The sequence below is a fragment of the Passer montanus genome, unplaced genomic scaffold (genome assembly GCF_014805655.1).
Source record: "Passer montanus isolate IOZ18808 unplaced genomic scaffold, ASM1480565v1 scaffold211, whole genome shotgun sequence".
NCBI classification, from domain to species: Eukaryota; Metazoa; Chordata; class Aves; order Passeriformes; family Passeridae; genus Passer; species Passer montanus.
This window is the reverse complement of record NW_024366715.1, coordinates 322,086-335,491: the sequence shown is the minus strand read 5'-3', so window position 1 is coordinate 335,491 and position 13,406 is coordinate 322,086. Positions and strand designations below refer to the sequence as shown.

General features: G+C 54.8%; 1 protein-coding gene across 5 annotated transcripts; it reads left to right on the top strand.

Annotated features, from left to right (window-relative positions):
• Positions 1-7,443: 7,443 nt before the first annotated feature.
• KCNA2 (potassium voltage-gated channel subfamily A member 2) lies at positions 7,444-12,818 on the top strand. Of its 5 annotated transcripts, none has more exons than XM_039709514.1 (4): positions 7,444-7,534; positions 8,420-8,664; positions 9,378-9,765; positions 10,520-12,818. In XM_039709514.1, exon 4 carries the CDS (start codon positions 10,602-10,604, stop codon positions 12,099-12,101), a length of 1,500 nt encoding a protein of 499 aa, XP_039565448.1. In that variant the 5' UTR covers positions 7,444-7,534; positions 8,420-8,664; positions 9,378-9,765; positions 10,520-10,601; the 3' UTR covers positions 12,102-12,818. The 5 variants fall into 5 exon arrangements, with proteins under 5 accessions (XP_039565448.1, XP_039565445.1, XP_039565444.1 ...); XM_039709511.1 differs by having other exon boundaries at positions 10,409-12,818; XM_039709510.1 differs by having other exon boundaries at positions 10,406-12,818.
• Positions 12,819-13,406: the final 588 nt, after the last annotated feature.

Below are 13,406 nucleotides of genomic sequence, written 5' to 3'. Positions count from 1 at the left end.
GAGCCACAGGAAACCTCCCGCACCACACTGCTGAGTGGAGGGCAGTGATCCCACCCCATCCAGGAGGAACCTTGGCCTCCCAGCCCCTGTGGGCTCTGCAGGGTGTCCAGCCCGTTCCTGGGGTGATCAGTGTGTGCACTGATGGAGCTGCAAGGGGCCAGGGCGTGGTCAGGGCCAGCAGCTCCTCTGCCCAGAGCTGGGCTGTATTTGCCTGTTTGAGAGGGAAGAGAGGCTGCTGGGGCACGGTGTGATTCCAGGGTGGGTGTATCCTGCTGTTTCCTGCTGTTTCCTGCAGTTTTCTGCTGCATGTCCACAGGTTACAAAGGGTAAATGGCCCCTGGGCAGTCCCACAGTGTGGGTGCTCAGAGCCACCCCTGGAGCCAGCCCTGCTGCTGCCGGGGTTAATCACAGAGAAATTCAGCTTAAATGAGGCTCTGGAGGAACCTGGCTGTGCAAGCATGCTCTCTGCTGCCCTTTAGCTCCTGCTTTGCTGTGGCAGAGTGTGGGCATCCCCTGGGAGGGCTGGTGGCTGTGGCAGCTCCAGCAGCACATCCCTGCACAGCGGCGGAGCCGTGCTGTAAATCCTCCCCTTGCTGCCTTGGAATTTCCTGCTTGGGAATGTCCCTGGGAGCCATTTGCTCCCTGCATGATGAAGAAATATCGATTCATCCTTCCCTGCTCAGCACCTCAGCAGGGTTTTAATGACCTGTGTCCTGTCCCTCTTTCCAAGCCAGAGCATCCGGATCTTCCAAGTGTGACGTTTCCAGGATGCTGCAGAGGGGCTCTTCCAGCTTGGAGCCAGGCTCCTACAGGTATTTCCTGCTCCCCAAACCACACCTTGCTGAGCAGCCCATCTTGGATACTTCACTTCCCACCTTTTTAGTGGATAGTAATATCCAAGGATCTTCCTTTGTGTTCCAACCAGGCCTGGCATTTTCTACAATGGGTGTTTGTCCATCCCTCTGCTCTCACTTTTATCCATGAGAATGCTAAGGTTAAAATTTCCCCTATGGAATTCTCCTTTACTTAACAGCTCCTTGTCCAGGCCATTTGTTATTATTCAATTTATTGATAGATTCCTGATTTTGTCTTCCCAGTGCTGCATTTCCAGCCCCTCACTTCACCACGCTGGTCCACAAGCAGCCCCAATCCTGAGGATTTGGGCCATTTGTTATTATTCAATTTATTGATAGATTCCTGATTTTGTCTTCCCAGTGCTGCATTTCCAGCCCCTCAGGTCCACAAGCAGCCCCGATCCTGAGGATTTGGGTGGTGTTTCTGCCCTGCTGATATTTGGGAAGGGTGGAAGAGACTTTATTTCCTGTTCTGTATTACAGTCACCTCTGGATTTATCCTGACAGCAGGAAAGGAAATATTCCTCTGGCTTCCCAGCGCTGTGGAATCACAGGGGGTGACAGGGACAGTCATTCCAAGAGTGAAGGGATTTTGGGTGCTCCCAGGACCTTCCCTCAAACACCAGCATTTTAATATTCCACATCCCCAGAGGGTTTGAGCACAAATCGAGGGAACCCTCAGGATCTGAAGCTGCTCTTGCCCCAGCCAAGGCACCAGAACTGGGGGTGATTCCACGGCTCCCAGGGGCGCCTGGTGGGTGCTGCTTGTCTGGGAAAACGTGAGCTGGAAGCAGAGTGTGGGGAGGGGGAGAAGGGGAAGCCGTGCCTTAAAATAGCTCTTTTTGAAAGAAAGGGATGAAAACCTCTTTGAAGAAATGAGGGGAGAGGGGGAGTGTTTCCATGGAAACGGGGAAGTCTGTCTCTTCCCAAAAGAGGGGGTGGGAGATGAAGAAATAGTAAATACAGCAGAGGAATGACGGGGAAGAGGATGCTGCCTGTCAGTGGCATTCCCTTGGATCCCAGTAGCATTCCCTTGGATCCCAGTAGCATTCCCTTGGATCCCATGGCATTCCCTTGGATCCCATGGCATTCCCTCGGATCCCATGGCATTCCCTTGGATCCCAGTGGCATTCCCTTGGATCCCCATGGCATTCCCTTGGATCCCATGGCATTCCCTTGGATCCCATGGCATTCCCATGGATCCCAGTGACATTCCCTTGGATCCCATGGCATGGATCCCAGTGACATTCCCTTGGTTCCCAGTGGCATTCCCATGGATCCCAGTGGCATTGCCCATGGGTTCTGGGCAGGGGGCTCTGGGTCCTGGTGGGAGCTGATGGGGCTCTGGCATTGCCTGCCCACACAGCCTTGGAAGTGTCGCTTTGCATCCTCCCTGTGCCACCTGCACCCCGGACCTGTCACCTGCCCAGGTGACCAGAGGGAGCAGTGACCCAGAGCTGCTGGGGACACCTTCCCAGGGCCAGGCCAGTGCCACCACTGTGGGGCATCTCCAGCTGCTCCTGGCAGGGACAATAAATAATGAGTGTCCTCCAAATGCTTTGGAAATGTACATCAAATCTTGGCTCTTTTCTTCCAGGAATTTTCCACCATGGCACGGCCATTTCCAGGGCAGGCTGCAGGGAAGGGAGCTCTGCTGGGCAGCAGAGATATGGGGGGCTTGGCCACAGGGTGAGGGCAGCTGGGGGCTTTTGGTGACACTGAGGGCAGGCAGAGTGGGCTGGCCTGGCATTTGGCACAGCTCCCAAACTGGCACCATCCACACTTTGGCTGGTGTGGCTCACAGCTTGGCACAGCTCGTGGTTTGGCACGGCTCAGAATCTGGCACAGGCCAGGTTGGGCACAACCCAGGATTTTAACTAAAAGGGTTCGATTTAAATTTGATACAAGGAAGAAATTCCTCCCTGTGAGGGTGGGGAGGACCTGGCACAGGGTGCCCAGAGCAGCTGGGGCTGCCCCTGGATCCCTGGAAGTGTCCAAGGCCGGGCTGGACAGGGCTTGGAGCACGCTGGGGCAGTGGAAGGTGTCCCTGCCATGGCAGGGGGTGGAAGTGGATGGTCTTTAAGCTCCCTACCACCCCAAACCATTCTGGGATTTCATGATTTGGCACGGCCATGGGGCTGGCATGTCCTGTAAGAGCCCAGGACTTTGGCCAACTCTGTGGCCATCCCACTCATGTCTGACTGCCCCAGTGCCACCATGCCCACAGTGCCACCGTGCCCACAGTGCCACCGTGCCCAAGCCATGGGGAAGGCACTGCCAGCCTCAGCCCTTGGCTTCTCCTCCCTGCAGCAGCTCTGTGTGGGAGGAGAAGAAGAAGGAACTCATCCTCTCAAAGCATTTTTCCTCCCAGCTTGTTTGCAGTCCTGCAGCTCCCTGGGGAGGGATGAAAGTTTGGGGTGATGGGAACATCTCATCCCACTGCGTGGCTCAGATCTGGCCCCCTCCCAGCACCACCAGACACTGAGACCCACAGGCTCCAAAAATAGTGTCTGCAGGGCTGCTCATCCCATCTGTGCCGTGAGGGAGATGTTTCCACCCTGGCCATCACCTGCATGGGGAGCCAGTCCCAGGGCTGAGGGCTGGAGGGAGTTGTGTCCCAGCAGGGCAGTGCAGAGGGGACCCCGAGGTCACCTACAGCTGCCCCAGGCACAGGAAATCTGTCTGCAGACACTGCTCATCTCCAGCTGAGCTTTGGCCATTTCCAGCAGTGCCATCTCCCCTGCAAGTTTCTTCCATTTCCCCTCAGTCTTCTCTTCCCTAATCTCAAAAACCAGGTTTCATCTTTCGGCCCATCTCCCTGCTCCTCAGTGAGGATTGCTTCCTCACCCAACCCCTGGAGTGAGAGGAAAGCCCCCCACAACTGGAGGAAGGAGGATGCTCCATCAGGAGATGGGCATGGGCTGGCCCAGACCTGAGGAAGAAGGAATCAAGGTGTTCATCAGCTCCCCCTCGTCTGGAGGTGCCCCAGCCAGCCCTGGCTTGGCAGAGCAGGCGTTTGATTGGCATCTTGAGGAGAGGTTTGGGCACATTTGGAGCCCTGAAGCTACTCTGCTCTTGGTCCCTTTGGAGCAGGAGGACTGGGAGGCCAGGGGGACGTGGCTGGGTCCCCTTGGTGAGGACGTGGTGGCCCAGACCAGCTCAGGTGACACCTGCAATAAAGCCCCAGGGGTGCTGGGGGGTCCATCAGGGTGATAGGCCTGTGAGCCCTGGCTCCTTCCAGAGCTGCAAGTCCTCACCCCTGGCTGGAAGGAGCCTTCTGATTCCTTTTCCCTTCCTGAATTTGTGAAACCAAGAGGCTTTGGGAGCCTTTTAGCCGGCGTGGCAGGAGCAGCCCCGGTGGGAGACACCCTCCAGGCCAACACCCACCCCAGGCCAGCCCAGCCCCATCAGGGGCAGCCTGGCAGGAAATATTCACTGCCACCCCCAGGACTGAAGCTCTCTGCCTTGTTTTGGTTGGCTACAAGACTTGTATTTAACAAACAGGGTTTTTTTCTATTTAACAAACAGCTCCTCTCCAGACCTGCTCTCCAGGCTGCTGGAGCACCTTTGGAGGCAAAGTGACAACTCAGCTTTCCTGCCCAAAGGAGAGCTCAGACTGGAGCCCACAGGAGCTGTTTTTAAAATAATTGGATATTTTATTACCAAAAACACCTTGGACAATTACAGAGGGATATGTTTACTGTTACCTTTGCAGAGAGGTGATTTTTGCTGTTTTCCCTTCAGCAGTTGTGCCTTTCCAGGGACCAGGAGAACCACAGAGGACCCAGGAGGATCTCCCAGGGATCAAGAGATCTCTTCAGAAACCAGGATATTCTCCCAGGGTTTAGGACATCCTTACAGGATCCAGGAGATCCTCCCAGGATCCAAGAGATTCTCCCAGGATCCAGGAGATTCTCCTGAGGTCCAGGAGGTTCTCCCAGGGACAAGGAGCCCTGCCCAGTGTCTCCTTTTGCTCTGCTCCTCCTTTCCCACATCCCTCCAGGCAAAGCCCGTCCCTTTCCCCATCTCCCAGCGTCAGGGAAGCCTCTCTGACCCATCTCACCAGGGTGATTTGGGGCTCACCAGCAGCACCTGCCATGGCAGGGCAGAGCTGGCTCTGTGGCTCCGTGTCACCGTGTTCCTGTGACATTTTTAGATGTCTCCTGGCACCCCCTCCTCTTGCCACCGCCCCCTGAGGGGGGTGAGGGGGTGCTGGGGGTCCAGGAGCTCCATCGCTGCCGTCAGCAGCGGGTGGGAGGTCGGATGCTTTCCCTGCAGGGTGAATCACAGCCCTGGGAACTCACTCACAGCTTTCACAGCTCCTAAAACGACACAAGGCCCAGTTCTGTCAACACCTCCAGCTGGAAAGCCGTGGCTCACATGGAGATGGGGCTCGGTGCTCTGCCCTGCCCGGCCCCTCGGCCGGGCAGTGCTTGGTCCAGCTTGGATCCCCTTCCCACAATGGCTGTGGGCATTGCCTCCAGCCCTCCAAGCCCCTCTGGCTTTGCAGGAGGGGGCACGGGGTGCCCAGGAGGGACAGCAGAGAGCTGCCAGTCTGCGGCTGTGCAGGAGGTGTGAAGGTGCTGGCACAGGCTCTGTCCTCTTTGGGGAGCTTGTCCCACCCCTCCCCTGGCTTGGCACATGCAGGTGCCCACCCCGGGTGCCCTGAGCAGGGGCTGGCTGTGGGCTGGGCTTTCCAGAGACCCTGGGACTTGAATTCAGCTGCTCTGGATGAGGCCAGGCCTGGGGACAGCCCTGCCCTGTGGCTTTCATCCCTCCCCACAGCACCACTTCTCGGAGCATCTCCCAGACCCACTGCCAGCAGGACACAGGGGCAAAAAGGGGTGAAAACACGTTTTTTGCTATTTGTATTTTGTTATTTTTTGCTATTTGTGTGGCAAACCCACAGAGGGTTGGAACAGCCATTGGGGCATCCCTGGGGATAAAGGAAACAAGGAGAGGTCACCCTGGACACAGGATCTCCTGGCTCCTGGAACATCCTCCCACCAAGTGCTTTTCCCAGCACCACACACGCAGACGGGGCACGAATTCCAGTTTGGGTGTCTATAAAACCCATTGAGACGAGAGAAATAATTCAGGAGGAAATTATTATTTAATAATAACACCGAGCAAAGGCGTCATCTTGTTAAATCCTTGTGAAACAGCCAAGTGGGTGCAGAGCTCAGCTCTTGTGGTTCTCCGAGAGGCTGGGATCCGTCTGGAGCTGTCAGCGCGGCTGGGGGAGGCGGGTGCAGACACAGGGATGATAATAATAGCTCACAATTAGGGTAGTAAATCAGGAGAGAGCGTCACTCAATTCAGAGAAATTCCCCTGATTTGCTGGAGACGGGAGTTTGGCTCTTTGCACGGAGCTGGTGCTGTTTGGATGACAGATCCCCCTGGTTCTGCAGAACCTTCACAAGGCGTCAGCAGGAGGAGCACGTTGGAAATTCAGCTCCACTTGAATTGTTCCATGCCCAGCCTCAGTTTCTACATATTGCATAAGGATCAGCCTCGGGCACATCATTTTCTGCATTCAACCCACCCTGGCATGGCAGATCTGCCTCCAGAAAAGGCTAAAATGGTGCAGCTGACATTAAAAACCCTCAGCCAGGGTATCCTCCTGCCCAAGGAAACCCACAGTGCAAGGGCTGGTCGTGAAGGATTCCCAGTTTTCCTGTAGGGTTTGACATTAATTTTCAATATTGGGATCTGGCTGGGGCTTGGGAAAATGTAATTTTTGTTTCCAGGTGAAGAGGGGTGTCAGGAGGAGCAGCAGGCTCACATCCCCCAGTGCTGCACCCGCTGTCTGTCTGTGCCACCCCCTGCTCCAGGCACCTCGGGGAGCTAAAATTCTGTGATTTATCCCTACCATGTCTCCACATCCCTCTGGATGACTGGGCACCAGATCTACCGATTTTCTCAGGTGTTCAGGGTGTTCCAGGCCCTCCATCCTGCCTCAGGGTGTCCCTGGAGAGATCGGTGTTGGCTCTGGTAACTCCATGCAAACCTGACTGCTGCACATGGAAATGGAAATATTTCCCACTGCCCCCTCCGGCACTTGTGCCTGGGGTGCCAGGAGCCTTGTGGGACTTGTTGCTTCCTTGGTGCTCCTTGTGGGGCCATGGGGGGATGGCAGAGTGGGCCAAACCTCGTGCCTGAAGGCAGGGATTGATCCATAGGTCTTGTGTGTTGGTATGAGCTTGGCCATCTCCTTCTCCTCATGAAGGGACCTCAGTGAATGCAAAGTGATATAAAATGATTGCTTTTCACATCCTCACCCCAGCCAAGGGCAGCTCCTGCACGTCCAGTCCTGCCCCCTCTCCTTCCCCAGAGCTGCAGGGTGTTTCTCCAGCCCCCAGATCTCCCCGAGCAGACCCAGGCTGTTACCAAGAGCTTGGGATGGGTTGGAGCAGCACGAGAGGCAGCACCGTGTATCCAGGGATGTGATTATTCCCCAGTGGTTGAAATCTAGGTCTCCTGCTTGGGAGGAGGGCTGCGGGGGGAGCGGGGCGAAGACGCTCATATTAATCTTATGAATATTCATGGGGGAGCAGAGCTGCCTTCGGAGGTCGGCTCCGGGGTACGAGTTCGGGGGGCTGTAGGTGAGAGGTGCCGGCAGCGGCGGGAGCGGAGCAGCTGCTTGTGCATTCTCCGCATGCCTGACTGCAGAGCCCAGTGTAAGTTGGTGCCTTTTTCTCTCCCCCCCACCCCATCCCTGCATCCTTCCCCCTGTTCGCGCTGCTCCCCTGCTCGCACGCAGCCTGGCCGGGAGCGGTGCAAAGCGGGGGAGTGGTGCTTCAGTCGCAAACACGACCCCAAATCCTGTGACTCCCGCCCGCAGTGCTCAGTGCGGGCGGAGAGCAAACTGAGGGGCTTTGGGCAAATCCTCACCTCCTCCATCCCCCCCTTCAGCCCCCAAATTTGCATGGATTAACCCTAAAGATGCTTGAGGGCGGGCGGAGGTTGTTTGCCAGGACAAGCAGCGATGGGAAGAGAGTAGGAGAAACTGAGTGTTGGGATGGGTGATGTCAAGTGAGACGATGCCGTAAAACCCTCCCCGCCAAGCACCGAGCATCAGCGCTTGGATTTGGAGTCGGAGGAAGAAGCCCAGAGCCCGTGCCAAATAAAAATCAACATGTTAAATAAAAACAAAGTAAATTTCTGTGCTGTTAAACAAATCTGGGGTGTTTGGGGAAGGGAGAAAGGGGAGGAGAGAGTCTACGGGCAGGAGGAAAACGGCATGTTTATTAAAAAAAAACCCAAAACATTGAAGGTTGGTTGATCTTTGGTGAGATGGAGGTTTGTGGCTGCCAGATCTTTCCTGCAGCAGCAGGAGGATGTTGTTTGTGGTGTTCTGGCGTGATGCTCGGAGGAGGCAGGGAAGGTCAAATCCAGCTGAACTCCTTGGTGAGTCGCTGGGGAGCGAGTGGTGGGGAGAAAATGCAGGAAAAGGATAAAAACTGGGACAAACGCGACCTCCTCTCCTCTGGGCCTGGCAGAAAAGGGTTAAGAGAAGCGGTTGAATGCTGCAAGCCTCGTCAGGGTTGTACTATTTTTTCTAGTGCATAAGGAGAAGGGAGAGGAGGGTTGCACGGAAAAGGGAAATTTCCAAGAAAAGAGGGATCTGCGGCAATATCTGCACCTCGGGGGATGAAGAGAGGAACCAACAGGCATAAATGGCCTGGAGATGGCTGAAATCTTTGCCGAGGAGATTGGGACCGCGGGGATATTTTCCACCTGCCTCCCCTGCCCGGTTCTGTAATCCTGGCTCAAAGTAGACAAGTCGAGTTGGAGCTGAAGAAGGGAGGTTAGAGGGGTTTTTATTTCATTTGGGAGGGGGGAAAAAAAGAGACAAAAAATGAGGGGCTGGTTGGCCCTCTCCGGGCTGAGCATCTCCACGGTGCGAGGCAATGCAGGATGATCCAGGGCAGCGCTCGTCGGGAGCAGGGATGCTGAGGACCCGGCGCCCACCGGGGACATGAGCCTCAACATCCCCAGCAGAAATTTCACCCACCGGAGTCCAGTTCCCGCGGGGGTGGGTCGGCCGGGGGGCTGGCTCTCGGGAGCATGGGGAGGGTGGATGCAGGTCCCGCTGCTCGGAGCACCGCCGGGGGCTGGTGGCCTTGGCGGGGGCGCAGCCGGGGACCGGCGGGGGGCTCGCTCCGGTGGCTGAACCTCCTGAGCCACCGGGGGACGCGACGCAATGGCCGCGGCTGCTGTGCCCGGTGGGTGCCACCGACTCGGGGACCTTCGGTGGCTTTGCAGAGCCTCGGCTGCCGGGGGGGCTGCGTCGCTGCCCCCCCGCTCGTCCGGCTGGCACGGGCTCGGCGGGCCCCGCCGGGCTGAGCGGGGCGCAGGGACGCGGCGCTCGGGTTTTTTCCGCCCTCGCCTCGCTGGTGTTGCAGTGCGGGCTGGGCGGGCGGCTGGCGGCCGGGGAGCGCGGTGCCCCGAGCAGCCGCGGCTTTGCGGATGCTCCTTGCGAGCCCCCGCAGCTTGCTACCTTCTCGGTGTTTTTTCCAGGCGATGCCACACCTCCCGAGGACACTGGGGACATCGGGTTTTGCTGAGCTTAGCAGCTTTTCGCCGTCTTACCGAAGGCATCAGACAGACGCTCATCTGCCCTGAAGTGCAGATCTGCAACAGCTCCCGGGAAGACTCTGTCTCTCTGTCTCTCTGTCTCTCTTTCTCTCTCTCTCCAGTCCAAACCATTACAAGACCTGACTTCCACCATCTGGGAATCTAACCCCTCTTATGCCCCTTCTCCTCTTTCTGCGATGACTCACCATTATTTTTAACTTTGAAGAGAGAGGAAATTATGGGGATCTTGGAAGCCTGTATTTCTCTCTAGGATTTCCCCAGGGTCAGATAATCGGTGTTACTAAGAGACACTAAGATTTGGCTTCTCCAGGTAATGTGATTTGTTTTCTGTGTGCCATGGTGGTTTGCAGAGAATGACAGGAGCCGGGACAGCAGCGCTCGAGGAGGGGGACTGCGGTGGTCCGCGGGGCAGCTGCAGCCGCCGGCTCCACATTCCGGCAGCCGCAGAGCTCGGCTGCAGGCAGGGAGGGCAGCATGTCACCAGGGAAAAAGGATTGGGAAGGTGTTAAACTTAAAAGCGGAGCTGGAGCTCTCCTGGAGGGTAGATTGCCTGAGATCGCACGGTTAAATATTAATTAACCCTTAGCTGCATGCCTGGAAATGAGCTGAGCCCGGCACCCCGCGGGGTCCTCTCTCCACTTCAGGGCTGGATGGGGTTATTTTTCTTCCTTCCTTTCTCTTCCCTTCCCCCTCTTTATTTTTTTTAACCGGAATTTTTATTTTTAGCCAAAAATAAAGCCCTGGTTTACCAATGCCAGTTTTTCCACGCTGGTTTTGAACAGGTGATGGTTCCTCAGGTGTTTCCTCTGTTCCACCTAACGGGTTTAGATGGGAGTTGTTGAACTCTGTCCCAAGGAAGGCAAATTAACCCCTCCAGGAAGGGGATAGACGTGCTAGAGAAGGGATCTGCTCTCCTCCCACCAACTTTATTCCATCTCTCTCTTTCTCAGCAGGGGCGATTTTCTTTCTTCTTCTTCTTTTTTTTTTTTTTTTTCTCTATTTTTATCTCATCCCTTCGCCTTTTCATGAGACTCTTCCAAACCTACGTACCTGTCCTTCTGCAGGATAGTAGCCCTGCCCTGAACCCGATCCCACCACCGGGCGCTGGGAAGAGTTTAGCATAAGGATTTCTTTTAAAGCCCAATAATGACAGTTGCCACCGGAGATCCTGCAGATGAAGCTGCAGCTCTTCCCGGTCACCCGCAGGACACGTACAACCCTGAGACCGACCATGAGTGCTGTGAGAGGGTGGTCATTAACATCTCGGGGCTGCGCTTCGAGACGCAGCTCAAGACACTCGCCCAGTTTCCAGAGACCTTGCTAGGGGATCCTAAAAAGAGGATGAGATATTTCGACCCTCTCCGGAACGAGTATTTCTTTGACCGGAACAGGCCCAGCTTCGATGCCATTTTGTACTATTACCAGTCCGGGGGCAGGTTGCGGCGGCCGGTGAACGTGCCCTTGGACATCTTCTCCGAAGAGATCCGCTTCTATGAACTGGGGGAAGAGGCCATGGAGATGTTTCGGGAGGATGAAGGCTACATCAAGGAAGAGGAGAGGCCGCTGCCTGAGAACGAGTTTCAGAGACAAGTGTGGTTGCTCTTCGAGTACCCCGAGAGCTCAGGCCCTGCCAGGATTATAGCTATTGTCTCTGTCATGGTGATTTTAATCTCCATCGTCAGCTTTTGCCTGGAAACGTTGCCCATTTTTCGGGATGAGAACGAAGACATGCACGGCAGCGGGCTGAGCCATCCCCCCTACTCCAACAGCAGCATGGGGTACCAGCAGTCCACTTCTTTCACAGACCCCTTCTTCATCGTGGAGACACTTTGCATCATCTGGTTCTCCTTCGAGTTCTTGGTGAGGTTTTTCGCCTGCCCCAGCAAGGCTGGTTTTTTTACCAACATCATGAACATTATAGACATTGTAGCCATCATTCCCTATTTCATCACCTTAGGGACGGAGCTGGCCGAGAAGCCAGAGGATGGCCAGCAGGGCCAGCAAGCCATGTCCTTGGCCATCCTCAGAGTCATCCGCTTGGTGCGGGTCTTCAGGATCTTCAAGCTCTCCCGGCACTCCAAGGGGCTGCAGATCCTGGGACAGACTCTCAAGGCCAGCATGCGGGAGCTGGGCCTCTTGATATTTTTCCTCTTCATCGGCGTCATCCTCTTCTCCAGCGCCGTCTACTTTGCCGAGGCCGACGAGAGCGAGTCCCAGTTCCCGAGCATCCCCGATGCCTTCTGGTGGGCTGTGGTTTCCATGACGACTGTTGGCTACGGAGACATGGTCCCCACCACCATCGGGGGGAAAATAGTGGGTTCCTTGTGTGCCATCGCTGGCGTATTAACGATTGCCTTACCAGTGCCCGTCATAGTGTCTAACTTCAATTACTTCTACCACCGGGAGACCGAGGGAGAGGAGCAGGCTCAATATTTGCAAGTAACCAGCTGCCCAAAGATCCCCTCTTCCCCTGACCTAAAGAAAAGCAGAAGTGCCTCTACTATTAGTAAGTCTGATTATATGGAGATCCAGGAAGGTGTAAACAATAGCAATGAGGATTTTAGGGAGGAGAACTTGAAGACAGCCAATTGCACCCTAGCTAACACAAACTATGTGAATATCACCAAAATGCTAACCGATGTCTAGTCGCTAAAATCTAGTCCCGTATTTAAAGCTGAAGTGGAACAATTGCAGATATTGAGTGCTGCTCTGCATTGTAGTTAATACAGTATTTTCTACGGTGTATATTTGGTTCTGCATGGGAAGCAATAGCTGTGTAAGTGACTTTTAACCTTTGATTTCTGCACCGAATAAGCGTCCGTGCAAAAAAAACCAACAAATCCAAACCATTTTGTTGCACTTCTCCCATCCCAGGCTCGTGGGTTTCCAAAGATACGGAGGGGACGGGCACTTCCAGCAGCGGGATGGGGATGGAAGGGGCAAACCCTGGTCCCTGCCCTGGGTGACAGCCAGCTCCCGGGCACAGGGAACAGCTGGCAAAGGTCAGGCAGGACCTCCTGGAGGGCGGCTGCAGGCGTGGGGCCGGGCTGCTGGAGGGCTCCGTGCCTGCCCCGGGGAAGCCGAGCGCGAACGCGGCGCCCGGCTCGTGTTTCATAACTGAAAATGCTGCATGCTGCAACAGTTTCAGCCACTGCAGTGTGCCAGTGTGAGGCCCAGGGGAGGGATAATTAGTGTGACGGCACATTATTTATTAAGTCTTAAATTTTCTATGCCAGGCATCGGGAGGGACGAGTAAATAAATCAAGAGCTTGGAATTTATTTATTTATTTAGGTGACACTTCCATCATCAATATTTCCAGGATCACCAAAGACACCTCCACTGACACATTGAAAATGAGTTGGAAAAAGCATCTTTTTTTATATCTATATATAAAACTGGAGCAACTATGCTGTGGCCTATAATATATTTATACTGCAGTGAAATTTAACCAGTAATACAGTACAGCTGCATGGATATTCGTTGCATGAATCTGAATATTTAATACACACACAAATATATATTTTCTTAGTAGACTATACAGTATTCATGTTTATAGTGTTTATAGATTCTCCGGTGGCTCAAAGGAGATTCATGGGAATTCAAAAATCTCCATTATAGTTAAAAACCGGATGGGGAAGGCGTGTGCTGACAACAGTTGGATAGATAACAGTGCAAAGCCTGAGAGATAACGAGGCAAAGCCTGAGTGTCCGAGCATCCAGACACGAGAGCTGACGAATGCAAGCCAGGGAAGGTGAGCTGAAAGTTAAACACCTGCGCTCATTATGGGGCGAGTAATTAGTCATTAATCGTGGTGTCAGGAGCAGAAACCACGGCGGATCGGAGAGGGCGCGAGGAGCAGGTGGAATAGCAGGTTCCAGCCCTCCTGACTTGTTTGTTCAGCAGTTTTCAGCCGTTCCCGTAGAATTCCTGTGTGTGTGTGTGTATAGAT